At 45.2% G+C, this 27,128-nt stretch overlaps 1 protein-coding gene across 6 annotated transcripts in view; it reads left to right on the top strand.

Annotated features, from left to right (window-relative positions):
• The window catches only part of lrp1bb (low density lipoprotein receptor-related protein 1Bb), a 250,031-nt gene that overhangs the window by 207,724 nt on the left and 15,179 nt on the right, over positions 1-27,128 (top strand). For 4 of the 6 annotated variants that reach the window (XM_040027788.1, XM_040027789.1, XM_040027783.1 and 1 more), the window contains 23 exons: positions 9-197; positions 303-451; positions 639-732; positions 915-1,031; positions 1,462-1,581; positions 2,346-2,465; positions 5,182-5,298; positions 8,611-8,717; positions 12,040-12,172; positions 12,421-12,527; positions 13,372-13,504; positions 13,836-13,958; positions 14,151-14,273; positions 15,376-15,519; positions 15,760-15,894; positions 16,367-16,486; positions 16,592-16,833; positions 16,990-17,213; positions 17,677-17,783; positions 18,762-18,878; positions 19,145-19,318; positions 23,798-23,923; positions 24,124-24,288. In XM_040027788.1, coding sequence (XP_039883722.1) covers positions 9-197; positions 303-451; positions 639-732; positions 915-1,031; positions 1,462-1,581; positions 2,346-2,465; positions 5,182-5,298; positions 8,611-8,717; positions 12,040-12,172; positions 12,421-12,527; positions 13,372-13,504; positions 13,836-13,958; positions 14,151-14,273; positions 15,376-15,519; positions 15,760-15,894; positions 16,367-16,486; positions 16,592-16,833; positions 16,990-17,213; positions 17,677-17,783; positions 18,762-18,878; positions 19,145-19,318; positions 23,798-23,923; positions 24,124-24,288 — 3,186 coding nt within the window. The remainder of the gene's footprint in view (positions 1-8; positions 198-302; positions 452-638; positions 733-914; positions 1,032-1,461; positions 1,582-2,345; positions 2,466-5,181; positions 5,299-8,610; positions 8,718-12,039; positions 12,173-12,420; positions 12,528-13,371; positions 13,505-13,835; positions 13,959-14,150; positions 14,274-15,375; positions 15,520-15,759; positions 15,895-16,366; positions 16,487-16,591; positions 16,834-16,989; positions 17,214-17,676; positions 17,784-18,761; positions 18,879-19,144; positions 19,319-23,797; positions 23,924-24,123; positions 24,289-27,128) is intronic. The other 2 variants (XM_040027784.1, XM_040027785.1) reach the window with 2 other exon arrangements.

Genomic DNA, 27,128 nt, shown 5'->3' on the forward strand with positions numbered 1-27,128 from the left:
CGTTCCAGTGTCCTACGATCACATCCAGGGAGTAATGGCGCTGACTTTGTTTGAGGACTTTGTCTACTGGACTGACGGGAAGTCCAAATCTCTGCGACGTGCTCACAAGACAACCGGCGCTCAAGGGATCGAGCTCCTCAACTCCTGGCAAGCCATCAAATCCATCAAGGTCTACCACTCCCTGCGCCAGCCCGAAGGTATGAAGTCCATCTGGCGCTCGTGTTCGTTCTGCCCTCGGTGCCGAGCGGCGTCCGTGTGGTCTCCGGTTTGAACTCGCTCACGTGCTTCTGTCTTCTCTGTAGTTCCCAAGCACCAGTGTCAGATTGCGAATGGAGGATGCAGCCACCTGTGTCTCCTGTCCCCCGGCGGGGAACACAAATGTGCCTGTCCCACGAATTTTTATTTGGCGGCCGACAACAAAACCTGCCTCTCCAACTGCACGTCCAGTCAGGTGAGCGTTACTCTTCCCTCCTCCTTCTGTCCTGATCAGGATTTTCCCCTGAAGACAAATTGCTTGAGCGTCGTAAGCTTCCCTCTTCAAACGTGCACCTCGGGGCCGAGGAAACGTCTGCGCATTGATTGCTTTGAAGCGCCGACTGTTCGCGCTGACTTTAAACTCTGTGTTTTGGTTTTGAAAGTTCCGCTGCGGCACAGACGAGTGCATCCCTTTCTGGTGGAAGTGCGACACCGTGGACGACTGTGGGGACGGCTCCGACGAGCCCGCCGACTGCCGTGAGTGCCGTGCTGTTTCAAGGTTGCTTTAGAGCCGCACTAAACCAGAGGAAGCCAGCCTCATTATTTTAGTGAGCTTTGAGCAATAGCAACATTGATTTGGGCGTAAGGACACTCGGGCCACAGAGCCTGCTACAGTGAAGCTGCTACTGTTTATAGACTGAACCGTGTTTCCTCAACAGCTGAATTCAAATGTCAGCCTGGGCGTTTTCAGTGCGGCACCGGCCTTTGTGCTCTTCCACCCTTCATCTGTGACGGCGAGAACGACTGCGGCGACAACACGGACGAAGCCAACTGTGGTGAGGATGGAAACGGCGCTCCCGTGTCGCTCGTTACCTGGCAGCATTGTTTCCTTTGTGTGTTCGGCTGCTACTTATTAGCACTGAAATAATGACTTAATCAGGCGATTAGTTCAGTCGGTCACCAGAAAATGAGCTAAAGCTGTTGTGATAAATCACTCGTTATTCGTTAACAGCACTTTCAGGCCTCACAGTTGTTTTTCTTACTTTTGTAAGTCGAGCATGTTTGTGTTTTTCATTGTTGACAAACTGTCACCATCAGCTCGTGTCGTTTTATAGACGTAATCATTAATAAAATCACTTTTACGGCAGCACTTCAAAGTCTTTGCTTCATAATTAAAGCTGTTTTGATAAACTGACCTGTTGTCTGCTGAGTTACTGCCACTCAGTCTGAAACTGACTTCTTGCTTCTTTCTTTGCTCTAATTCAGAGACGTACATCTGCCTGTCGGGCCAGTTCAAGTGCACGGGCAAACAGAAGTGCATCCCTCTTAACCTGCGCTGCAACGGCCAGGACGACTGCGGCGACGGAGAGGACGAGACAGACTGCCGTGAGCGTCATTACGTTTAGACTCATTGTCTTGAATGGCTTAATCAGGATGTTAGACTGGGGGAAGCTTACACGCATCCCTCGCTTGATCAGCGTCCTAACGCTGCAGAAACAAGCTGAAAAACAAGACGGTTTAAGGATTTTGGCGTCTCTGGTTTAGAGGTATAATCTCTTTTTTCCAGTGCACTTAGTGCGTTTCTGTGCTTGGACAGAATATATGAAGCCGTTAACTTTACATAGTCTTCATTAAGTATTCCACAGACAACCCTTGTTATGACCTGTTTCTGTGGAAAGAGATTAGATATTGAATCACGCAGAGGATAAGAAGAGATTTTCTCTGCAGTGATGTAACTCATCAGAATATCATACCCTATTCAACTCTTTCAGATTGCCACATTTGTCTTGCATGTGATTGCAGGAGGGGGTGGAGGGGGGAGAAATGCAAGACAGTCAGGAGGAGACAGAGAGACTTAATGAAAGTGAAGCTAATTACTTTCAGGCCTTAGACTTCCAGCGTGATTGGATGTGGTTTTGAATACTCTTTTGTGAGGAACCTGACACCGCCGATATTAAAATGCCGTTTGAAACAATGTCAGGCTCTGTAACAAGAGGCGGCTGCTACCTCGCTAGATTCAAAATGTGTGTGAAGGAGATGTTATTGAAGCACTACATTTTTTTCCTTTTCTGCAGCTTCTTCTACAAATATAATGTCATAAGATGTCTGGATTACTTTCTCCTTTTCACACGACTTCATTCCCTCCGTAGCTGAAAGCACCTGCTCCCCAGACCAGTTCCAGTGCAAAGCCTCCATGCACTGCATTTCCAAACTGTGGGTTTGTGATGAGGACCCTGACTGTGCAGATGGGTCGGACGAGGCGGACTGCGGTGAGTTAACCGCAGTTTTTCACTCGGCCTCGCTCGCTCTCACTCGCTGCTTCTAGTTGTTTTTTAACTCGGGCCGAGCGAGAAAGACGCCGCCCCCGTTGTTAGTAAGAGCTGAGCTTCACGACCTCGGCGTGCCCGACGTTACGCGTGAATATCAGCTCACAATTACAAAATCAAAGCGGGTGCGTTGTCAGTGGCGCGCTGGAAGCCCAGGGCAGGGCCGGGGCAGGTAAAAGCAGCGCTGTGAAATCTGCATGACGTGCCTTTGAAAAGAGGAAATAAATGAAAAACCAGAAACGGTGCTTCTGAAATTATCGAAGATTAAACATTTGCTTCCTCGTGACAGATGATGAAAGCTGACAGCTGCTCTTTTAGCCGCGTTTTGTCTGCACTCGAATGCATCTTTCTTATTCATCTCATCGCTTTTGTCTCTGAATCTTAATCAATCACGACTCGTCTCCCTTTTGAGGGAAATGATAATCAGTTCTCATCAAGCTTCTAATTTAATTTGCAGATCTGAAAGGACGGCGTTGTGTTCCGCTTTAAACCGCGAGCGAATAATAGACGTCAATAAAACGACAAAATAAAATCTTTGCTGTCCTATAAACTTGAAATCGAGCTACTGTCAATCTGTCAAATGCCGTCCTGGGAACAGTTCCCTGTAAACGCTGTGATATTTTCCAGACCTCACGGTGACCTCATGAAACAGGCGTTGCTGCTGTCTGCAGAGCGTTACAGGGGGTTTACGGTGACCTGCGTTTACGCTGCTGGAGTTTTGTGCTCATTCAGGATGGCTTTGTGCTGACAATAGTGCGTCACTACTTGGAGCAATGCCTAAAATGCAAATTCTCCATCTAACTTATTCACCTATCAGCCAGTATTCACTTTGATTTCACTGTAAAAATATGTGAGAGGAGGAATTGTCTGTGATGATCTATAAGTTCCTGCACAGCTGCTTTGTGATGCATGAAAAGCTTCTCATTCGCTGCTGCAGCAGCGTCCATCGGGCCATCTGCAGGCAGCTGGACGCGTCGTGATTGTAGCAGGGCCTCGGTGTCGTTACGCAAACCGTCTGTGTTTACCTTTATTAAATTATATGCAAATGACAGCAGCCTGCTACAAAGCTCAGCAGCACACACAGCAGAGATGCCTCGCTCGTGGCTGCATACATATACAAGTTAAATAAAACTGCACCATCTGCCTCTGGCTGCAGCTCTGAAACGCTGCGCGTTGCATCATTTCCTGCGTTAGTCGTCATCAGGTGCCGTAGCCCTGCGATGACACAGGTGATCGTCCTGGATGAGAGTGAGCAGCGCTCTGCTTATCCTCCTCTTCGTCGTGCCTTCGTGCTTCGACGCGCGACGCCTCAAACGTCTCCGCAGCGGATTGTAATTACACTTTGTTTCATTTCCAGCTTCCCTGCTTTTCATGTCAGCTTGAGGCACCCTGAAGTAACGCCCAATTAATGTTTTGCCACTTTGTATACGTCACTGATGGCTTTAGCCTCTCAGCCTCCTCGGTGGCATCTGAGCACTTTTCACCACTTCGGAGCGCGGTGGGCTCCATCAGCAGCTAATGTAATTTCACTTTGAATTACTGAGACTTTTTAAGGAAGTTTTGCTTGTTAACTTGGTAATGAGCTCCGACTTAACAAGGAAATATTGCTTCTTTTCCTGGTGTCACATCTTTTATATGCTGTAAGTGACTGAGCCGCTTCCTAATGAATGTCTGCCTCGTGTCCTCTGCTGCTGCACTCAGCTTTCCCTCCTGGTTCTCTCCTCCTGCTGTCGTGTTGGAAACAGATCCAGGCAGAGTGTGCCACCCTCCTCTTTTGACACATCTCTTCCCTAACTGATAACAGCGTTACCTTGGCCATTATCCCTGATGGTGTCTGCACAGAAATGACTTTTTAAAAAGGAGCTCTCGGTTTGACTTTGGAAAGCCATTCTGAGGAAGCATCAGTGGAGGAAATGTCAGCGCATCTGTTCCTCTTTTAAAAATAAATGCAGCTATTTTGAGTAATTTTTGCTCTGGCCATTAAGGTTTAACGGCGAGACGTCTGCTTTCATTTCAGGCTCAAACTCTCGGCCCTCCATCGTTTCTGAACTGCGAGCTGCCGTTCATATCGACGAACGCACACAGTCGTCCCAAAAACCAACAAAAAAGTAAATGAAAGAAGAGTCGACACTCGGTTAAACTCTCAAAGGCTGTTTATTGCATGTGTGGGAGGCATTTTAAGCCTACACCTCTGAACTGCTTCCCCATCTTTGAATATTTCAGCGACTGCCTGCTGAGACGTTTCGTGACGACAAACCGTGGATCCGTTTCCTGCTCTGGTGAAACGAGTGTTTGTATCTGTCGAAGCTTCTGACAGATCCAAACATATCAGAGTTAGTCGTGGCTCGCGTTACGTCTCAGAGGAAGTGAAACACGGCGAGTTCGGTTCCCGACTAAAGCCGCGTCGTTCGGCAGCTGTCGCCGGTGTTTTCTCGCAGAACGTTCGGTGTTGCCAACTTCCTGTCACACGTTTGTTGGGATCGGTGGCACAGTCGGGTACGCTCGCCTCTTGAGTGTGCACCGTGTTTTGAACTCGGCGTCGGGAAACCCTGAGGAAGCCGTGATTGCAGGTTGAAAATGTGATAGCGAGCGCAGTATTAATATTCATGCTCTTTGAAGCCATTTTCATCTTAGTGTTTGTTTGCTCCTGATGGAAAAGATGAAAAGACCTGCGGACCTCATGAATTCCGCTGCGAGAATAACAACTGCATCCCCGACCACTGGAGGTGCGACAGCCAGAACGACTGTGGAGACAACTCGGACGAGGAGAACTGCAGTGAGTACCTGACTACAGTTCTTCTACAGTTTCACAGCTAAGATCGTGAACATTTACAGAAAGTAACTTAATGTTAAAATGAGTTTGAATCGTCTGACTGTGCGAGCAGCACACAAACTGCTGTAGCTCTGACTCCGTGTTGAACGCAGCAGAAGTGAGCCTGAACGCTAACAGCTGAGCTGTGCTTTCAGGTGTGCCAGAGATCAAAATGAAAGCGTGCAATGCAAAGATGTCCCCTCCTTTGAATGAAAGCATGACTGTGTGGTTACTCAGTCTGCTCCGTGTTGGTATAAATCATGGCTTTGATGTCAACTACTTTTTTTGGCTGTCAGAAGAAGAATTATGGCGATGCTGGAAAAGCCTACAGAAGCATTTCTAAAGACCCGAGTGTTCATCAATCCATATTAGCTCCAACTGTCTCCTCATGGCAGAGTTTCAGGAGTACTCTCGCTAGTAGCAGGCTGCCTGCAAAGATCATACCGACAGCACAACATGCACGCTGGAAACTTGTGAGAAAGACATCAAGAGAAACATCAGAATACCTGCAGACAGTTCTACAGGCATTAAATCTTTATCCCGTTATGAGGAAACGATAAAGGAAACGACAGAGCCATGAAGGAACCTCAGGCACATCTAAAGTTCCCAAAAGGACGGAGCCGGAGAGGCAGTGTTCTTCAGGCAGGTCACACAGGAAGCTGCGATTAAAGTTTAAAACAAAGAAAACGCCGCACAAATAATAAAATCTGACCTGTGGAGCAGGTTTGTGGGCAGCTTTGCTTCCTGATGACCTGGAAATGTTACGATCATCGAGAAGCTTGAAGGAGTTTTGTAATCCACGAGAGGAGCGACTCGAATGAGCAGGACGCTGAGCGGACGGACCCCGCACATCTCTCAGAGGTCATCCATCACCAGCAGCGGTTTTAAAGCTTTGTTTTAAATTGCAAAATGGAAATGTGTTGAGGACGTTGTTGAGGACGTTGTGCTCTCACAGTCAGCTGCGCAGGTTCATCGATCTCCTTCTGCACTCAGAGAAATGCTTCTGTCTGTAATCTAAGACTACATTTCTCTCAGGGTGAGAGCACGCTTTTTATTTTTTATTATCAAGGTGAACTTAATGACACGAGAGCTGGTCGCCCATCCAGCTCTCGTGTGGTCTGCTGCCACAGGGGCTTGACCTTAACCCGAGGTGTCGTGGAACGACCTGTCCTCATCCTTCGCTGTGTGGATCGTAGATTTAGAGGATCCAGACGCAGGAGGCAGAGAACTCAGCGCTCACAAAAGTCCCAGAAGCACAAAGTCCAAAAACACAATAAACATTATAATCCAGAACGAGTAAACTCTCACAGCCTGGGATCAAATCCAAAGAAAGGCACAGAGACTTGCACAAACACCAAGCAGCACATGCAGAGAATGCAACCAAGCACAAAGAAAAGGCAGGGCTATATATCCTGAGGGTAACTGGGGCAGTGACACCTGTAGAGAGCTATTTGGGACCAGTACACCAGTACCAGCTGTCTGTACTGGAGCCTCATGTGAGGTCAGAGGTAGGGCTGCTCGATTATGGCAAAAATGATAATCACGATTATTTGACGATATTTATTTAACAATAACAATGTGTTGAATAATGACTTTTGTCCAAAAATAATATAAAATAGTGCAAATACTGATAACAGTGCAAATGTTTGCAATATAAGAAACAAATGAAAAATGTAAACATCTGTGTTTAGTGAACTTTGCAGTGTTGCTCTGTGGTGCAGCTACACTGTAGCAAAGTTTACACACTGTGTCTGCTTGATCCACGTCTGACTGAACCCGTAATGTTTCCACACCACTGACGTTTGTTACCTCTCTTTTCAACCAACAGCAGTCACTCTCCTCTCCAAATAACTTCTGCTCAGCTTTCCGAGCTTCCCTCGGGTCCTCTTAATCAGCGGTCCCCAACCCCCGGGCCTCGGACCGGTACTGGTCCGTGAGTCGTTTGGTACCGGGCCGCGAGAGTTGAGGCTCAGGTGTGAAATGTATGGTTTTCAGGGTTTTTATCGGTTTTCGGCGTTATTTTGTTATCGTTTTTATCGTTTACTCGGTTTTCCTGGGTCTTTTCACGTGTGTTATGAATAAATCTTCTTTTTTTCGGTCCCGGTACTAGTTTTATTTAGTTGTATTTATCCGCGACACCTTAAAGGTCGGTCCCTGAAAATATTGTCGGGCATAAACCGGTCCGTGGCGCAAAAAAGGTTGGGGACCGCTGCTCTTAATTGTTGTGACACGTGCTCGAAATGCAGAGAGGTGCGCTCGATTTGCCACACGGAGCAGCGCGAGAGTAAAGCACGAGGGAGGGGCTAATAATCAGCTCAGTCATTTTTAATGATCGTTGAAAGCCCAGATCGTAATCGTGATTAAAATTCGATTAATTGAGCAGCCCTAGTCAGAGGTCGTTTGAATCCCAGAGGGTCAGAAGAAATGCAGTTCTCTGAGGACAGCTGACTGCTGCTCCCGGCGACTCAGCCACACCTCTCTCCAACACACACACATGCAAACCATCCAGGCCCGTCTGAGCAAAGCTCTGTGCTGTTTCTCTGTGAGCCACACGTTCTTTCTTCTTTTGACTTGTTTGGATATTCATCATCACTTTTGGGAGAAAACTTTTTATTTCCGTTTGAAATGATGCCGGAAACCCAGCTTGTTAAATTTCCTGGTGTCTGCCTGTGTGAGGGGAAGGCTTTTGTCTGCACATTAGACGTGCGCCTTTGCTGAGTGTGCATAATGTATGCGATTTATTAGATGCTTATTCTCCAAACCTATTAATGTCACTTAAAATGCAAATAAAAGCCAGTCAAGTGTTGGACGGTGCAGAATTAAACAGGTGGACTCGGAGACAATAGACAGGCTGCAAATCAGATTTTGCTGCAATGCCTGCTGGGAGTCTGGGTTACAGCACAGCTCGTAACACACACCAGAGTTAGCTAAGAGTCCACGATAACAGGGGGAGGCCCAGGCGGAGGACGTGATGCAGCTGTTTAGCTGCGTCCTAATATCGTCCTCGGGGACAGACTTGCACTAAACGGCAAATACAAGATTGTTGGCTTCAGAGAGCTGCTCCGCTTGTTGTCAGCGTAGAAATGAATGCATTTACATCTTGATCAGCCAGTTCATCCACTTCTAATACAAAATGACTCTAATTAGATAAAACGGCGGTTTTGCCGAGGCATTAGCGTGTGATCCTAAACACGCAGCGTTTGGCTGATGACAGTTTGCTGAGAGTGACGCTGGGAAAGAATCACATGGTTGATTTTGTGTCTTCTTCCTACTCAGAGCCCGTCACCTGTAACCACAAGGACTTTGCCTGTGCCAACGGAGACTGCATCTCCTCCCGATTCCGCTGTGACGGAGACTACGACTGCTTGGATAATTCAGATGAGGTTCATATTAACCTTATGCTATGAAACATTCATGTATTTAGTTTGTTTTTCTTTTTGTTGTTCATAAAATGAGGAAACAACAGACATTGGTTTTATTCTGAGCGACCAACAACCTAATACAGGAAGTCAGGATCAGCTGTTAAAAAAGTGCTAACCCGGACGATCTTGCGAGTTGGCAGCTCGTCTTGTAATCGGAAGGTTGCCGGTTCGAGCCCCGGCTCCGACAGTCTCAGTCGTTGTGTCCTTGGGCGAGACACTTCACCCGTTGCCTACTGGTGGTGGTCAGAGGGCCCGGTGGCGCCAGTGTTCGGCAGCGTTGCCTCTGTCAGTGCGCCCCAGGGTGGCTGTGGCTACAATGTAGCTGCCATCACCAGTGTGTGAATGTGTGGATGTGTAAAGCGCTATACAAAATTTCCACATTCCTGTGGCCACCCACACACACATCAAGGTCAAACTTGGTCCGCATCTACACACACAAACTCATCTACATTTAACACACTAATCACAACTATACTTTGATTGTATCTCAGCAAAGATGGAAAAGCTCACTTTTAGCACAGAAGGCTGGATGTTCAGACGATTTTGTCACAGGTTGAGGCGGACTGTGTGGAGAGTGGATCCAAATGCAGATGAAACAAAGCGTGCGAACAGACTTAATATTAACTGAAAGCAGCTAAATATAAAAACCCTAGAACAGGAACAGGAACCTAGAAACCTGAAGACCTGACATGAGTCTGTAAACCCGGGAACAAAGCAGGCGACCGAGCGAGGAACGAGTGTAAACACACACAGGAGGTGATGAAGGGAAACAGCTGATTAGAACAAACATAATGACGCCACAGGGGAGTGAAACTAAACACCACGAACATGGGACACCAGACCTCTTCAAAATAAAACAGGAAACGTAATGAGATACAGACATGACAACATCAGACACGCAGACATGAAACACGTCTAAGAAACAATGACCCGTAACAGCAACCTCGGCATAATAGAAATTAAACATAAACCATAAACATCAAAATATGTAAAAACTCAAAACGCTGAGTCAGATGAAGCCGGTCGTTGGGAGACGTGAACCCATCTCTGTCCCGCCGCTCTCGACATTAGAAACGGACTAATGTGTCAATATTTGTAAATGAATAATCACGTGTTTGGGTGTTTTAGGCTAAACTGCATCGGTCAGTTACATATTTATAAAGTTACTAGAAGTTTATATCATTTGCTTTAATGGACTTTTAAGGTGCGAGCGTATGAGGACTGATCCTCTGTTCACTTTTATTTCCAGCTGTAGTTTTGTTTGCCGCCTGGTTTACTGCTGTGACTCTAAACTGATGCCACCAGTGAAACCTTTATTATTACGCAGCAATAACATCTGGTAGTTATTAATTATTAACCACATATATGGAGTACGTGCGCCTTCAGAGCGTGCTAATCAGCCATGCATCAAACGTAGTTTTAGCACAAAAACCACTGAAATCAATAAACACACGTTTACTGTATTATTTACCTTAATAGTGTAATTACACCAGGCGTTATTAATTATCAGTTCATTGTTTGTAAATATAGTAAAATATGAACACACTGAATTTGAATTAATTTTCAGTTCATGTATAACAGTTATTATAAATTGAGCTGCTAACAAGGCGTGAGTGGTCCCTATGCATCATATCAGTGCTAATGCTGTCAAATGATGCGGGTCAATAATAAGTAACATAAAAATTACAGGTCACATAAATGTGTGCTATTGTAGACACACACAAAAGGACACAGAGGCTTAACGCGTACAAATCACAGTGTACATGAGCCAAATTATAGCATATGGATAGTGTAATTTAGTCTGCAATTGATCCCTGGAAAATGTCTGTCACTATCTGAGCGTGCAGCACAAGCACGCATTAAATATCCAAATTGGAAAAGAGAACTGAAATTAGATGGCTATATTGGCGCCTGCAAAGAAAATAATCCCATTGTGGGCATAATTCACCGCGCTGATCCAAATCTCCTCGTCATGGTCGCTATATTCCAAAACAATGCTGGACAGGAAGCATCGCCACGATGAATTGTTGCACCTTCAAGTACATTAGCGCGTGAAAAGCCTCGTATTCGTTTCCTTTTGTAAATCCTAATCCTCCCCGTGCCTTTCAGCGGCACAAAGACGGCCTGTTTTGTCCATAAAGATGCTTCAAAGCCTCAAATTTCTGTTATAATTTTACACTCTTGTAATGTGTGAAGAACTTAAATGTGGCTTTATCTGGCATTTCATGGCGTAAAGAGATTTTTGTGGGATTCATATAAAAATGCTCCATCAGTGATAACGATGCATAATTCAAGGACAAAGCCTTGTTATTACCATTCATTATTCGTGTTAATTTATTGCTCTGTTCAACATCTGCACAGCAATTTTTACATATAATCCTCCTCCATGCAAACCAGTGCAACCCTAATTAACCCTTTATTATGTGGCTCCCCGGCGCCAGCTTTGTGGGTCAGTGCAGTCAAATAGTTTGAGGAGAGAAAGTTTCCCTTCAATCAGCAGTTATTATTAAACTCGCTCATTCACAGGAGCCACCTGTGTTTACGTAGAAGAACAATGCTGGCTGCATTCATGCTGGATTCAATGCATCGTGAAGTTTAGCTGCTTTTAAGAAAAGTGCATGCATCTATTTTCAGTCCCATCGGGATAAAACTCTGAGGCTTTATTTCTGTTTTTATTTATTTCTCATTCGGAGAGGCTGCCGGCTGCTTTGGAATCAATGTAAATCATTTTTTAAACGCTATTTGAAATACTTTCTAAAAACCTCGTCACCTGTTGGTCCCTTTCAAGCCTCACTGAGCACCAGACTTTGCTCTGGAAATAGTATTTAACAGCGGTTACATCGTTAGTTTGTAATGGACTGCATTTATACAGCTTTGTGTTCGTATCGATCACTTAAAGTGCTCTGCACTATAAACCACATGCACATTTAAACAGCTCTTTTCTGAAACCACACGTGTAGTCCTCACTCTGTGCTCACAGACACAGATGGAAGACGCGCTTCGCCTCCTGAGCCACAGCGTGCACGTGGCGGCGGGGGCGCTGCGCGGTTCCAGCAGTGTAGGTCGGCTTGTGTTAGAACAACGGTTGCGTTCATGTGAACGTTTGTCAGCCCTTCGCTGCGTTCCTTCATTGTGACCGATTGTGTCAAACTCCTCTGCGTGAGCTGTTTTACTATGTATGATGTCGTTTTCTGTTTCCGCCCAGCAGGGGGGCTGAGCAGGAAACAGTCAGGCTGCTGGACGTGTAGGCGTCCTTGATGTTTTTCGCTGTGTTTAATTGCAGAAAGGCTGTGAGGCACACTGCTCAGACGACCAGTTTCGCTGTCACAACAACCTGTGCATCTCGATGAAGTGGCTGTGTGACGGGCAGGAAGATTGCAAGATGGGTGAAGATGAAAAAACCTGCCAGGAAACAGGTGAAGAAAGCTCCCACCACACTCTGAACCACAGAGCCGTCCTCCTTTGTGCAACCTTTGTTGTCCACAACATTGTTTGTATTGCAAGCGTGAAGAATTCAATTTATAGTTATTATTCTTTTGTAGGTCAAAGAAACATTTTCTTTTTGTCCACTGTGAATAGCTCAGAGTGTACTCTGTGAGGTCACTGCTGTCTCCAACCAACCACAGTCTCACAGATCCCCCTGTGACACTCTTCTCTTCTGCAGTTGTGCCGTCCTGCTCGGTCAACGAGTACGTGTGCACCAGCGGCGGCTGCGTGTCGGCCAGCCTGCGCTGCGACGGACACGACAACTGCCTGGACGGCTCGGATGAGGTCAGAGAATCCCCCTTAAACTGTAGTAGCATAGTGTTGCAGTACTAAGTAATCAGAAAGCTGCTTTTCATGCATGAACCGAGGACCAATCGGTGCTTTTTCTAGACTTGATGGTTTGTGTTTGCGTGAGATGAGCTCAACTCATCTCAGGACAAAGCAGGACGATGGTTTAGCCGAAGTGTTGCTCACAAACATTTGAAAAATGTGCAGTTTCAGCTTTACTGAAGCTTTTTGCTGCCATCAAATTAAAAAACAAAACACATGTTGTACTGTTGCAACAACATAATTTTCAAATCATTGGACTCTGTTTTTAAATTTGAATTATACAGTTTCCCAGTTTGTGGCCGTGAAGATGAAAATAAAGAAACGAGCAGAGAAAAGGAGTGAATGGTGTCTTCATGAGTTATGCAGCAGAGACTAAAACTGTATTTTTATGTTTAACTCTCTTACTTCTTTGTTCTGGAGTGAAATGATTGAAGCCTTTAATATATCCGTCTGTGCTTCCAGGAAATGTAAGTCCGTCTGTGTTACTGTGCAGTCTGCAGCCAGATGGCATAAACGCTCTCATGACTTTGTGGCATACGCGTGACCTTTTCCCATCTCATCCTTGAGGGTTTGGTGCGCTCATTGAGGAGCACGTACTAAGAGATATGATTCTATGCAGAGTTGTGCATATGTTGGGTCGAGGTCCTCGAGATAAAAAGGCTCCCCAACTAAAAACATTTAGCATCTTTTGTGCTCGCGTGGCTGCGGTGACATAAACCTTCATGGTTCTGCAGTGCTGCTCCCTCTGTGGCGTCTTTGTGTTGATGAGAACGCCTGCTGGCTGCGTCTTTGCTAACAGATCGGCTGTGTGAAGGAGTGCAGAGAAGACGAGTTCCTGTGTCTGAATCGGGCCCACTGCATCCCTCGGCGCTGGCGCTGCGACGACGTGCTGGACTGCATGGACCACAGCGATGAAGAAAACTGCGGCCAGGGTAGGTGTCAGCGTGATGTCTGAAGGTAAAAAAGTCTCATTTGTATAACTGAACAGAGAAATGATTTGAGCGGCTGCACAGCATTTAATGATAAAAGGGCCGAAACAGCAGAGAGGAAGACGACTCTGAGACGGGAGGAGAGGCGGGAGGAGAGGCAGGTTCTGCTGGTGTTGGTGGGAATGACCCACATTGTCAGGATCATCATGTAGAAGCATCTGTTACTAGAATCCTGTAATGGGCCGTTTGCGACTCCTGTTCTCCTTTGAATGCACTGTTTTTACCGTTGGCGTGTTCGCGGCGCTGAAAGTCTCGTTGCACTCTTCGATTGCAGCAGCCTTCTTCTGCCGAGCTGATGAATTCATTTGCAACAACACCTTATGCAAACTCCACACGTGGGTGTGCGACGGCAAGGATGATTGCGGAGACAACTCTGACGAGGACGCGGACATGTGTGGTGGGTTGAGATTGTCACTCACAAGAATTTCCTTTGAAGCAGACGATGCATATTTTATAGACCTCTGCTTTTCGATCTCCCGAGAGGGAACGTTTCATTGTCTTTTCATAAAAGATTTGATGCTCTTATTAATTTATTTATAGTTCCACTGAAGGACTTCTCCATTAGCCGTTTGTGTCTTTTGTCCTCCAGCGAAGCTTCCCTGCCCCCCCACGAGGCCGTTCCGCTGTCGAAACGATCACGTGTGTCTGCGCACGGACCAGGTCTGCAACAAAGTGGACGACTGCGGCGACAACTCGGACGAAGAAGAGTGTGGTGAGCGCAAACCGCACCAGCACGGGTCTAACGATGCCTCGAGCGGCATTAGTGTGAAAGTTCAACGACTCTTTATTCATCAAATTAAGTGCAGAAGGTTAAAAGCGCCCCTGATGCAGCCGTCCTTGTTTCGTTCTGTGAGGATGATAATTAGAGTTGGGAGAAAAAGAAGCACCAACAATGAAGCAGCGTCTGCTTAGTTGTTGAATGACAGAGCTTTCTTTTTCTCTCATGTTGTTTAACTAAAATAACTGAACGTTGAACATTCTGCAGAGCAGGAGGCTTGTTGGTCCTGCACCGTGTGAGGCTGTGTGCTCGTGCACTGCAAACCTGCAAACACAGGCTTTGAACTTTAGCTCGAGTACCAGGAGTCTAAATGTGCTGCAGAGGAATCTGAAAGGCAGAAAAAGGACTGTGACTGCATGTTAAACGGGAGCCACGTTTGGTGCACTTAACACAGTTTACAATTTATTCCTGCAGATTTTTGTGGTGAAAGTGAAAATGCTTCTCAAACACACGAGCGCTCCCAGCCTGTTTCCTCCACACAGCTTTGTGTGAATAATCCCAGACAGGAAGGAGAGGACGCATCTCTGCTCTCCTCCATCGCTCTCTCATCTCCCTCTCTGCTTCCATCACTGATCCATCTCCTCCATCACTTCATTACCTCTAAGAATTCTGTGCTTCCGCTTCTATCCTTCTGTTCAATCTGAGCTTAATCCTAATAATCTCTTCATCCGCGGCTTCATCGCTGTGTGATATTCTTTATCTCTGTCTGTTATTGGAGGAGGATGGCAAACTTTTGCTTATGTTCTCTGAGGACGAAACCGTTAATTTAAACAAAAGCAAAACGTGTGAAACACCTCAACAGTTTTTAGTTTGAATAATTAACAGATACAGTCAAAAAGCTCTTTCTCTGATTTATTTCAAACACTTGCAAAACGACCTGCCAGCAGATAAAGAGACTCCGGGACGTCGCTTCAAAGTAGTAAACACTAAACGGACTTCGTGATGATTTCAAAGTGTTCAGCTAAGTCAAGCGCAGGTGACTGGACAGGCTGTTTCTCATGAGCTGATGTCGGCTCTCGGTCTGTGTGCACTGAAGCAGAGGTCGTGGCTGGAAGACCTCGGCCCTGTGGGAAGACCGAGTTTTCCTGCAGCAACCGCCGCTGCGTCCCGATCCAGCTGCAGTGCGACCTGTTCAGCGACTGCGGGGACGGCGGCTCAGATGAGCAAGACTGCAAGGCATGTAAGTACGGCACAAGCTGACTTCAGCGGACACGTCAAAGGAGCCGTCGGTGAGATGAAAAGTACCAAATGTTACCGCGGCGTTATCAGAAAGCGAAGCTATCCTCGCTTTGTTTTGTTATTTATGCTAATACATGTGCGCCCGCAGTGTGCTTTGTAAAAGGTGGAGATGCTCCTTTGGCTTTTGCACATGAAAGGAGGAGCCCAGCAGGGCTGATGTGTAATCTGCCTTTATTTGTAGTTTCCAGCGGAGATGTATGTGGAAAGAAAACCAATCCGTGTGGAGAGGACGCCGTCTGCAACCAGACAAATGCTAATTCTATATGTCAGTGCAAACCTGGCTTCAAGAGGAATCAGAAGACGGGCCAGTGTGAAGGTAACCGTGTGTCATGTAGTTTCTATGGTCTGGCTTTTAACACACACTGACGGCCTTAGCCGTTGTTGTTTTTATTGACTTATTTTATTTGTTTTTCTATATTTTACTGCATCATTGTTGTGCATTTCATTTACTTTAGTGGCGTTTTACATGAAACTGACTGAAATGTGCTATAAAAATAAACTTAAGAGCATTTTAGATATTTACTTATTACGTATCTGTTCCTTCAGTTAGTTTAGAGGAAGCTGGCTGGTGCCTGTTGTTCATTTTGAGCGAGTTTAGTCCTGATAAAACCTGCCAGGTGTCAACAGGTGAGTTTGTGAGTCAAACCTCAGTAAAACTGGGGAAATAAACGGTCTTAATGGAAACGATTGCTGTGACTTTATAACGTGTTTGTAAATGTCATACATGCACACAGTTACGTGGAAAACTACATTTGCAGCATCATAAACGAGGCTGTACTTCTTTGCAGAGATAAATGAATGTCTGCAGTTTGACGCGTGTCCTCATTACTGCGCGAACACTAAAGGGTCCTATAAATGCTCATGTGACCGGAATTTTAAGGAGATCAACGGCAACTGTGTAGCAAGAGGTATGCTAAGAAAACTCAGTGTATCCACTGTGGTGACCTCTCTGTGGACGTGAGTCCTTTTAATGAATGGTTTTACCTTTTAACACGTGAACGACTCACCGGCAGGACCGGAGGAACGAGTGTTCTACGTGTCCAACGACACCGAGATCCGCAGCTTCCTGTACCCCTTTAACCAGAGCCTGGGATACAGGCTGCCCACGCACATCGAGGACAATGCCCGAATCATTGGGATGGATGTTCTGTTTCACCACCAAAAGTTTATCTGGGCGACCCAGTTCAACCCTGGTGGGATTTTTTACAAAGACAATTTGGAAAGAAGTCAGAGCAAAACAAATGTCAGAAATATTGTGAGTATTTTTTATTGTATTTTGATTTTGTGCTTATTAGGAAGAAAAAGTGTTTAAAAATAATCCGTGCTTTAGTTTCACATACTGCACCGCTACGTCTCACTTTGAATCAGCGTGTGCACGAGCGCCTGACGGTGTGACTCTTATCGGTTGCAGTGCTCAGACTTCCGGCGACCCCGAGATATTTCTGCTGACTGGATTACAGGAAACATTTATTGGACCGATCACTCCCGGATGCACTGGTTTAGTTATTACACAGCCCACTGGACTAAATTACGATATTCCATAAATGTGGGCCAACTTAAAGGACCGAACTGCACCCGCCTGATTACTGATATAGCCGGAGAGCCGTACGCCATCGCCGTCAACCCCACCAGGGGGTAAGTACACATCACACAATATTCAACTTCACAGATGTTTCTGCCAGAGCACCATTATTTAATCCTGTAACGAGCCGCTGTTTTCGAAAACGTAATCAATTTCACATTACATAATACTCAGTAGCATGTTATTAATTACTCAGCTGCTCCGCTCGGCAGAGTAATCGGTTACATTTCCTCTTACATCACTTAAACTCGCCAGACCTGCTCCAACAAAGGCGTTACAACAACGACAAAGCGGCGCACAGCTGTGACACGTCGCTCTGCTAACGAGTCTTTGGTTTTCCTCATCGTCTCAGCTCCTGACGCTGTGTTAAAAAATAACCTGTTTACTTTTTAATATTATTATAACTGTAAAACATGACGTCAACACAGAAACGTGCTGGTCGCAGTAGCTGTGATACTGAGCATGTATCTGTGAAATAAATGCATATTTGTTGAAGCTGATTTTGGTTCCTCGCAGGATGATGTACTGGAGCGTGATCGGTGATCATTCTCAGATCGAGGAATCAGCCATGGATGGCTCACTGCGCAGAGTGATGCTGGACAAAAACCTGAGGAGACCCACTGGTGGGCGGCTCGTTTATTCCTTTTGTTGAACCACATTTTTTAAAAAGTTCATCATTACTTTTGAAGTCATATAAAATGTTGTGAATTTTATGGATGGACTGTGTGTGTTCTGATATCTCCGGCCAATACCTGTCCATCAATAATTATTCAATAACTATTTAATTTCCAGTTACTGAAATGATTGAACGATCATAAAAATAAGGATAAAAAGTAACACAGCACGGTGTCGTTGGGCTGATATCTGCACGTTATTGTGCACAGTTTATACACCAGAGCAACACATTTGATGCACAACATACATGCATCCATGCATCCACATAGCAGAGCTTCAATATAAACTCGTGTTTGTTATTGAGGCAGCTAATAAATACCTGATTAAATAACAATATTCTGTCAACATCCGTAACACTTACACACACGATGTGTTTCGCCTGCAGCGTCACGTGACGTTTGCAGTTATATATGAAATAAAGTTCTGCATGCAGACTGTCTGTTATTCTAAAGAATCAAATGGTAGTTTATATATATATATCCATATATCCAAATCAGCGCACACGCAGCAGCGTACAGCTGCTCGGGATGTGTTGTACACCTGTAGGGAAGCACTTAGTGCTGATCTAGTTTTGAAGAGCTGCTTTGGCCTCCTTAAATTCAAGGATGCTATGATCTGTCTTGGTCACACAAAGAGGAATTCATCATCAGTGGAAAAATGCACAGCTATTTAAATGCTGCAGCCTGGTGCTCCATTATACGGTCAGACTTCTGGGAAACAGTGGAATTGTAAAAAGCTCATCGTGATCAAAAGGCGCCGTCATTTCTCAGGATTTTAAACACAAGCTGTTGAATAGAAACAATCGGACGGAGAAACGTTGGTGCTGGAACCGTCCTGACCTTAAGGTCTCCTCCTCTGAGGGACTCCACAGTGATCTCTGTGTAATTTGTCAGGTAAATGAATCTCTTACCTTCATCCTCCCTCAGGGCTGGCCATTGATTATTTCAACCAGCGTATTTACTGGGCTGATCCTGAGCTCTCGCAGATAGGGAGCATGAGATTGGATGGCTCGGACCCTCTGGTGACAATCAGCGACAGACACGGTAAACACAAATGGAAGACTTTTTCATCTACACAAATTCGTTTCATGCTTCTCTTTGTTTTTCTCAACTTTATTTATCAAATAATTGCCAGATTAACATTGCTTTTATGTGGCACAAGGTTAAGGTTCTAAACAGTGTCTGTTAGCACCAATCCTCTTACACAACACAGTCGTCCTTCGTCCGTGCACCTCAGGATACAAACTTTATAATCCCAAAGCTGCAGAAACCTGATTTTATCTGCTTTCTTTTCTCTGCTGGATGTTTAGGAATCTCCCAGCCGTACAGAATCGATATATTTGAGGACTACATTTATGGAACCGGGTTAAAACACGAGGTCTTCAAGATTCACAAGTATGGGAAACAGGCTGCGGAGTTTCTCAGTTTGGGGGTGGAGAAGCCCACTAATGTTTTCATCTCCCACCGTTACAAACAGCAGGACGGTAAGCTGCCCCGATGTTCACTGTTTATCTGTAAAATGTCCCTTTAGAGCAGAAGAGGAAACGCTGTTCAGTCAGTTGAGGTTTGATCACTTATTTACTTGGTAATTGTGTTTGTAATTCAGTTCTGTTGTTATTATTTGTTCCTTTGATGTTCTAAAGACTTCTTATAAACACAAACAGCCACCGATCATATTTATGAATGAACGACTAGAGCAGCAGACGAGGCGAATAATAAATGCAACCATCAGCAGTTGGTAACCAACCACACATACTGGAGCAGCAGTAGCACGATATTTAGGTTTATGATAAACATAACAACAATCATTTATTGTGTGTGTGTGTGAGAGGTGAGGTCCAGCTGTTCCAACCAGTACGGGAGGAGTTTTATTAAAACTTTAAGGTTTCAGTGATGGATGTGTGGATGTTGAAGGACCGCTGATGTCCAGACCACATTATATAAACAATGTGACAACAACGTACAGTTCCAGTTCCCTCTGCATCTCCACAGCTATAACAGAGCTCCAGGCACTATCCTAAATTTGACCATCACACAGACTTTAGAGGAACCAGCCTCCCTCAGGGAACTCTGAGAGTCATCAAACATTAAATATAAGGTTAGAAATGTGTGTGTACAACAAATAGAAACACGTTTCTCTATTTGTGCCGTTTCATGAAACTATCAGAGAAAATCTCTCTCTGGATGCTTTGTTGCTTGTTTACTTTAACATCTGGCTGACGACTTTTAAACGTCCCATTCGGCTAACGTTGGTCTGTTCACGGCGACACGTTGACCCTGGAAAAGTAACATGAATGTGGTGAAGAGACATCAGCTCGGAAATTCATCCACCTGCTGCACGTCTGACAAATAAGCTAAAGACGAATATTCAGCAAACCTGAGAGATCGTTCTAAAAACTGTGCCGAGTGAAACATGTGGAGCTGTTTTATAGAGCAAACTATAAATGATATCATTCACTGTGAGCAGCTGAGCGACGCTCAACAGTGGAAAAGTCATTATTTTATTAAAAATCGATCAATCCATTTTATTTATCTGGTATCAGTTTTATTATTAATGTTATTTGACATATTAGGATGTAATGCAGTTTGCCACAAACAAACAAAACCAATTGAATTTAGGATTCATTTTAAAGTTATTTTATTGGTTTTTAAATCTTTAAATAACACCTGCATATCTGTCTGATCTGCTGAAGCTCTTCGTCCCCACTCGCTCGCTCCGGTCAGCTGAGCAGCCGTTGCTCTCAGTCCCCAAATCACTGAGGAGACCGAGCGTTCTCTATCGTGGCTCCTGAGCTTTGCAATAATCTTCCTCTTCACATTAGGCGATCGACATCAGTGCTGGTTTTTAAATCCAGATTGAAAACACATTTTTATTCACTGGCTTTGACTCAGTGGTTGACTGACTTGTATTTACTTATATTTTATTGTTTTCGCTGTGTTTATTATTTTATGGTATCTATTATGTTTCTATTGTTCAGCACTTTGGTCGGCCTTGTGTGTTTTTAAAGTGCTATATAAATAAACGATGATGATGATGAAAACTGGAGTCATGCAGTATGCAGGACTGTGGATTAAGATAAATTTATGATTAGTGAACAATTAGGTTTTCAATAAAAAGTTAAATTCTACATATTTTAACGAAACAACTGGACTAATATTGTGAAACGATGCTCTAAAAATATAAATGATATTTAGCTGCATGTTTCACGTGTGCAACATAAACCACTAACCTGTTCAATCAATCAATATCAAGGCTTTATTCGCCACGTGCAGGTTGCCCTGCAGTGAAATAGGACACACACCCCTGGGGGTGAAATGTACACTACAATGGGAAAGTACAAGAGGAATAAAGAGACCTCTGCTCATGCTGGGCTCCTGGGAGGACAGCATGAGAACAGGAAACAAAAAAACTCCTCTGCACAGAAAGCACATACATGTCCACAGTACAACATTATGGAGCACGTGACCAGCAACAGGGTCGGGTGGGGGGTGAGGAGCAATCCGAAGCAAACACAGCAGCCATCCTGCCCAGCGCTACCATCCAGCGCGGGCTCAGACCCGCCGTGTTCCCAGGAGGCAACAAGCATCGAAGGCGTTTGGAAAGGGAGGGGGGATGAGTGTGTGCATATCAGGGTATATGTATGTGTGTCCAGAGTTCAGCTGAGACAGTGTCCTTCGCCCTGCCAGGCTAAGTAAACAGTCTTCCAGCCAACCCAGGTGGCCTTGCATGGGATGGGAAGGAACAGACTCAACACAGTCGTAATCAGGGTGTTGTTGTTCGGCTCCAGCCTTGCAGCTGGCGCCGAGAGGGTGTCCGCATGAAGTGATGGTGCTTTTTACCATCACTTCATGTGATGGTAAAAAGCGAACAGCTCATATGAATTTCAAAGCAGTTCTACAGTCCAACACTGGTCTCTCAATCTCCCGTTGGAGAGCCGCGAGCTTCTCCATACTCACGACCACAGTGTGCTTCCCCAAGATGTCATCCAATTTTTTTTGAGAAACTCACGCCTCTCCCATCGTTTCAATCCCAGCGGGCAGCCTTGTGGGGGTTTGAACAGCCGGTTCCGCTTCCTTAATTCTTCGATAAGTCAGGGCCAAGCCAGCTCCGATCAGAACCCTGTTACCATGGTTCATAGGTAGATATCTTCAGCACTCAGGCTCACCTGAGCCCAAACTTCTCGTTGAGAAAGGGGTGTCGATTGCATTCAGGGACCAGTTGATCAAATCCATAATTCCTCTTTTAGGTTTTAGAGAACAGACTGTGAGAGAGTGTTCAGGGAAAAGTAATACAAAAAACACGAGACTAGACAAGGACATAAGAGGCTAAGCAGGGAAGCTAAGTGAGAGGAGGAGGAGGAGGAAAGTGCGACCGCCTTCGTCAAGAGCAAGAGCGGTCGCACTGTTCTGATCAATACAGCCACGTCCGTCCTCTCACTTCCTCCAGGTGATAAAGCATGGCAGTTATTGGTTCCATCTCTGGTGTTAATGATGAGAAAGCGTGAGAGAGCTCAGCCTCGGTCAGGTTTTCACTTAAACGACAGCTGTTCCTACAGACTCATTAGTGTACACTGTGGAGTCTGAGGGCACAACATGTGCTTGGCTTGCAAGAAGATAAGACACAAAGGCTCGATATGTAAGAGATTGCAGAGATTTTGATTTCTGTCTGTTATCGTCATCCTTTAAACTGAATATATAAATAAACTCTCTTAAACCAGTAAATGGATCTCAGGGTTCGTTCTGCTCGGTGTGCAGCAGAAGGAGGATTTGTTTGACAGAACAGCATGATGACAGTTTTAGATCCACACAAAATGAGAAAGTCTCTTGGAGACATTTCCATGATCGTCAGTTCAAACAGTTGCATATAAGTAAGTTATTGGGAGCACCGAGGAAGATCAGCCCTTGTGAGTCAGCAGGACCAGGTCACATCCCTGGGTGACCTCTCTGTGTCTCCGAAGCTTCCGTCTTCTGTTGCCCCGGTCTGCCAGGATTGGTAACTTCAGCTAACATTACTACAAACATGGGCTCTCCACCTACCTGAGCAGGGAGGAGCATTTAACACCACACAGCGGGTTTCGAGGGGCCATCAGCGGCTGCATTTACGGAGCAGACTGAGGAGCTTCTACAGCTGCATGGTTGAGGCCATCCTGACCAGCTGCATCACCGTGTGGCGCAGTAACACCGCTGCACCTGCACAGAGTGCTGAAGACTGCCAAAAACATCATTAGGACTCCAGCACCCTCTCTGCAGAGGATGTACCATCAGTCCACAGCTGCCTCCATCAAAGACCCCGCCTACACGCTGACGTAGCATAGATTGGATAAATATGTACATTTGCCCTGCAGCTCAGATTCTTCTTATTTTATTTCTATCTTCGATTTATATTGTATTTCTTTTATTGTACTAACTGTAGTTCTTTATAATTGTTTGTGTTGTTTTTAAATGATCATTTATTATAGTTATCAGTTTTATACATGCATCTTTCTGTTTGGCACCAAAAGAAGAATTTCATTCACGTTTCTGTGAATATGACAATAAAAAACCTGAAGGGCTTCCCTCAGACTGACAGCGAGACGGCTGAAACCTGAACAGGACACTGATCAGAGCTGGTTTTGGGATGAAGCAGGGTGAACACAGATGTGAACCTCTGACAGCAGCTTGATTCAAACATCATGTTGAGTTGTGTTTGCCTGTTTCAGTTAAAGCAGTTTGATTCACAACATGAACATGTCGTCCTCTCTGCTGAAAGCAGCACTTCTAAAGGTGACACATCAGTTATACAGTTGTTTCTCAGCTTTTGATTATTCAGTGTGAAGATGCATGTGTAAATGATTCATGTGCTGTGCCTCTAAAGCCTACAGCACTTCAATAGCTCTATTAAAAAGAACAACCGCACGTTTCACAGAAAGAGAAGTTGTTCTTGTTCAGCATCGCAGATGATCTCCTCCGTTGTTTCTCCACAGGACCCAACCCATGCTCCAGAATGTCCTGTGATTTCATGTGTTTGCTCAACCCGACTGGTGCCAGGTGCACCTGTCCAGAGGGGAAGGTGCTGGTGAACGGCACCTGCAATGATGTCAACGTCTCAGGTATCTTAACAGTAATATTGACTTTGAATATATAACAATGAGCAGCTTTCTAAAGCGTCACGATGTGTTTAGTGAACACGCTGGTGATAACTGCATTCTGTGCGTGCTGCTGTCTCACATTAGCTCCATAACACTGTTAAATATCACGTGACTGTGCACATGGCGCTGCAGTAAATGATACAAACTTTGCCGCTGTGAAGGTGAACTGTGCCGCCCCCCCTGTGAGAATGGAGGCCGCTGCTTAGCCAATGAGAAAGGAGACTGGAGGTGCTACTGCTGGCCTGACTTTTCAGGGGAGCGTTGTGAGGTCAACCACTGCACAGACTACTGCCTAAACGGAGGCACCTGCATGGGCTCGCCGCTGGGTACGTCTGTGCTTTCAAAAACTCTTTACTGCATGATTCCTTTGGACGGTTCACATGTTTGACGTGTTTCTGAGTCGCTGCACGGAGAATAATTCATGTGAACGTTTATGCTGCAGGATTCTTTATGTTCTTTGTTTACCAGTTTTGATTTAAACCCCTGCTTGATGGCACGCAGACACACTTGTCTTCATTTAAAGCGATGCAGCTTCTTCTCTTCAGGTCAGATTCGGCTGCATTACAAAAGCCAGTTGAGCAGTTTTATCATTGATGCGGCTCTGAAAGGAGCCTCCAGCCTTCATGTGAAGGTCTCCTTTGAGGAGCTCTCCTGAGATGTCAGCAGTGAAACTGAAGCAGGGCGTACAGACCTGTTAAATAAGCTTTCCTGGATTTAAAAGCCTTTGTATATCACGCCCACGTCATAGAAGTTAAGTTGCTTTTAAAAAAAGATACAGATAAAAAATGAAACCTGTTTATTGGCCTAATGTAGAAAGAAAGCTGTGACAAAGGTGTGGCGTGATTTCTCATTGCAGATCTTTATTCAAGTGCTTTAAATTCATTAAATATTTATTAATTACATGGATTTAATAACCTAACAGGAAATAAATGTTTGTTTACAAAAACAGTATTTTTGTTGTTTTCTTACAGCTTAATGTGACTTCAGCAGATGGTAAAATAACTGCTGCTCATTAAAACTGTAACAGAGATGAAGTAGTGAATATTACATTGTTTTGGGTCTTTCATGGATAATATTGATGATCGGACCCGTTTATGCTGCTTACATAGTGAAGAGATTTTCCTTTTTTAGTGGGCAGAGGAAACGTGTGCTGTATTTAACTGTGTGCTGTTTTACTGCATTGACCACACGTCTCATGCAAGCATCGCTCTAAATGGAAAAAGAGGGATGGATTATTGTCCAACAGGATCTCCTTTGGTGATAAAAAGGGAAACTCGGTCAGTTTGGAGGCTGGATTCGTTCCCAGTCTCATCTCATCGACTGGTTTACCAGGATCTTAATGGAAGGTTTGGCAGCAGCACGTTTGAACCTGTGTCTCTGTGACATGAAAGTAAAGAACTTCATACTGTGTCAAACAAAACAAAGTAAATATATCATAACAGTTGTTGGATCACAGTTGTCTAAACACATTTGTGTAACTTGTACAAGACTTTTTGTCTGCCCAGCTGGTTGTGTATGATCCAGCACAGTCACTGTCCGCTGCATTTATTTCCTCCCCGTCAGGCCGGTTGGTTTCAGGCAGGTCTTTCCTTTATGATTCTCGACTGCTCTCATTATCCTAAACTCCCTGAAGCCAAACATCCAAAGTGTAAAGTGTTTTCTTTAAAGTGATGTCAACTCAACGATTCGTGTTCCCGCCCAGCAGGAAAGTAGGGACACGGATGCAGTTAAAGGATGTAGTTTGGATAATTGCTGCGACGTGAAGATGACTCGAATCTGCAGTTCAGAAAGCGCGGCTCAGGTCCTCTGACTGAAACAGTTTGCATATTTTTCTCAAGCTGTTGATAGAAATTTACTGCATAGAATTGTAAACAATCTCTTTTGAGTTCTGGGGCCTTTTTCCATCTGTTCATGCGGCTGCACGCTCCTAGTTCTGGACAACAAACTAACCTGTTTGTTTACAGGAAAACATGTTATCGTCAGCAAGCAGCTGCAGATAAAGTCTTTGAGTAGGATTGATAACCTTTGACCTCCTTTCTGTCCCTGTGCCCTCCAGTCTTCACTCTAGTGTGTTTTTAAGGCAGAGTTTCTGTTTCCTGTTTTACTTGGATAGTTGGGTTTCTCCTGTTTCTTGTTTCAGGTTATATCCCCTCTCTGTCTTATAGTCTTGAGTGCTTTCAGCGGTGCTGTGTTCCCCTTCTGTTTCTAACCACCGATTATTGTCATTTCCACCATGTGCACAGCGCACAGTGAAGCACCCTGGTGCTACATATGACGTATAACAGACAGTCAACACAGGACTGCATGAAGTGCAAGTGTGCAAAAACTGCAAAACACGAATGAAAAGCAGTGAAACACCGAGCAGAACAGAACAATACAGATACAACAGTGTGTGTGTGTGTGTGTGTGTGTGTGTGTGTGTGTGTGTGTGTGTGTGTGAGACGTACGGTTTGGGGGAAGAAGCTACTTCCTGGGTCGGGCAGTGAGGGCCTGGATGCTCCAGTACTTTTTTCCAGAAGGCAGCTGGGTGAGGGGAGTGTGTGAGGGGAGTGTGTGAGGGGAGTGTGGGGTCCTCCACGATGCTGGTGGCTTTGCGGATGGAGCAGGTGTGATAGGTGTCTGTGATGGAGGGAAGAGAGGCTCCAGTGATCTTCTCAGCTGCTGTACTGCGATCTGATACAGTGCAGTTAGCAACCAAACAGTGATGCAGCTGCTCAGGAAGCTCTCGAGTCCCTCTGTAGACGGTGGTGACGATGGATGGAGGGAGATGGGCTGTCCTCAGCTTCCACAGGAAGTAGAGACACTGCTGGGCCTTCTTAGTTATGGAGCTGGTGTTGAGGGACCAGGAGAGGTTCTCTGCCAGGTGAACACCAAGGAATTTGGTGCTTTTAACGACCTCCACAGAGGATCCATCGATGTTAAGTGTTAGGGTTAGTGGCCAGTGATCCCTCTATGCTCTTCTGAATCCTTTGTTTTGTCCACATTCAGAGACGGGTTGTTGACTCTGTCCATTAGCTGCTGCACCTCCTCTTTGTATGCTCACTCATCGTTCTTGCACATGAGACCCACCACAGTCGTGTCATCGGCCAACTTGATGATGTGTTTGAGGGGTGCAAAGGTTGAGTTTCTGTGCCACAAACACGGCTCTAATTTTGACGTGGCTCAA

This window comes from Simochromis diagramma, unplaced genomic scaffold, assembly GCF_900408965.1.
Source record: "Simochromis diagramma unplaced genomic scaffold, fSimDia1.1 OVJJ01000343.1, whole genome shotgun sequence".
NCBI classification, from domain to species: domain Eukaryota; kingdom Metazoa; phylum Chordata; class Actinopteri; order Cichliformes; family Cichlidae; genus Simochromis; species Simochromis diagramma.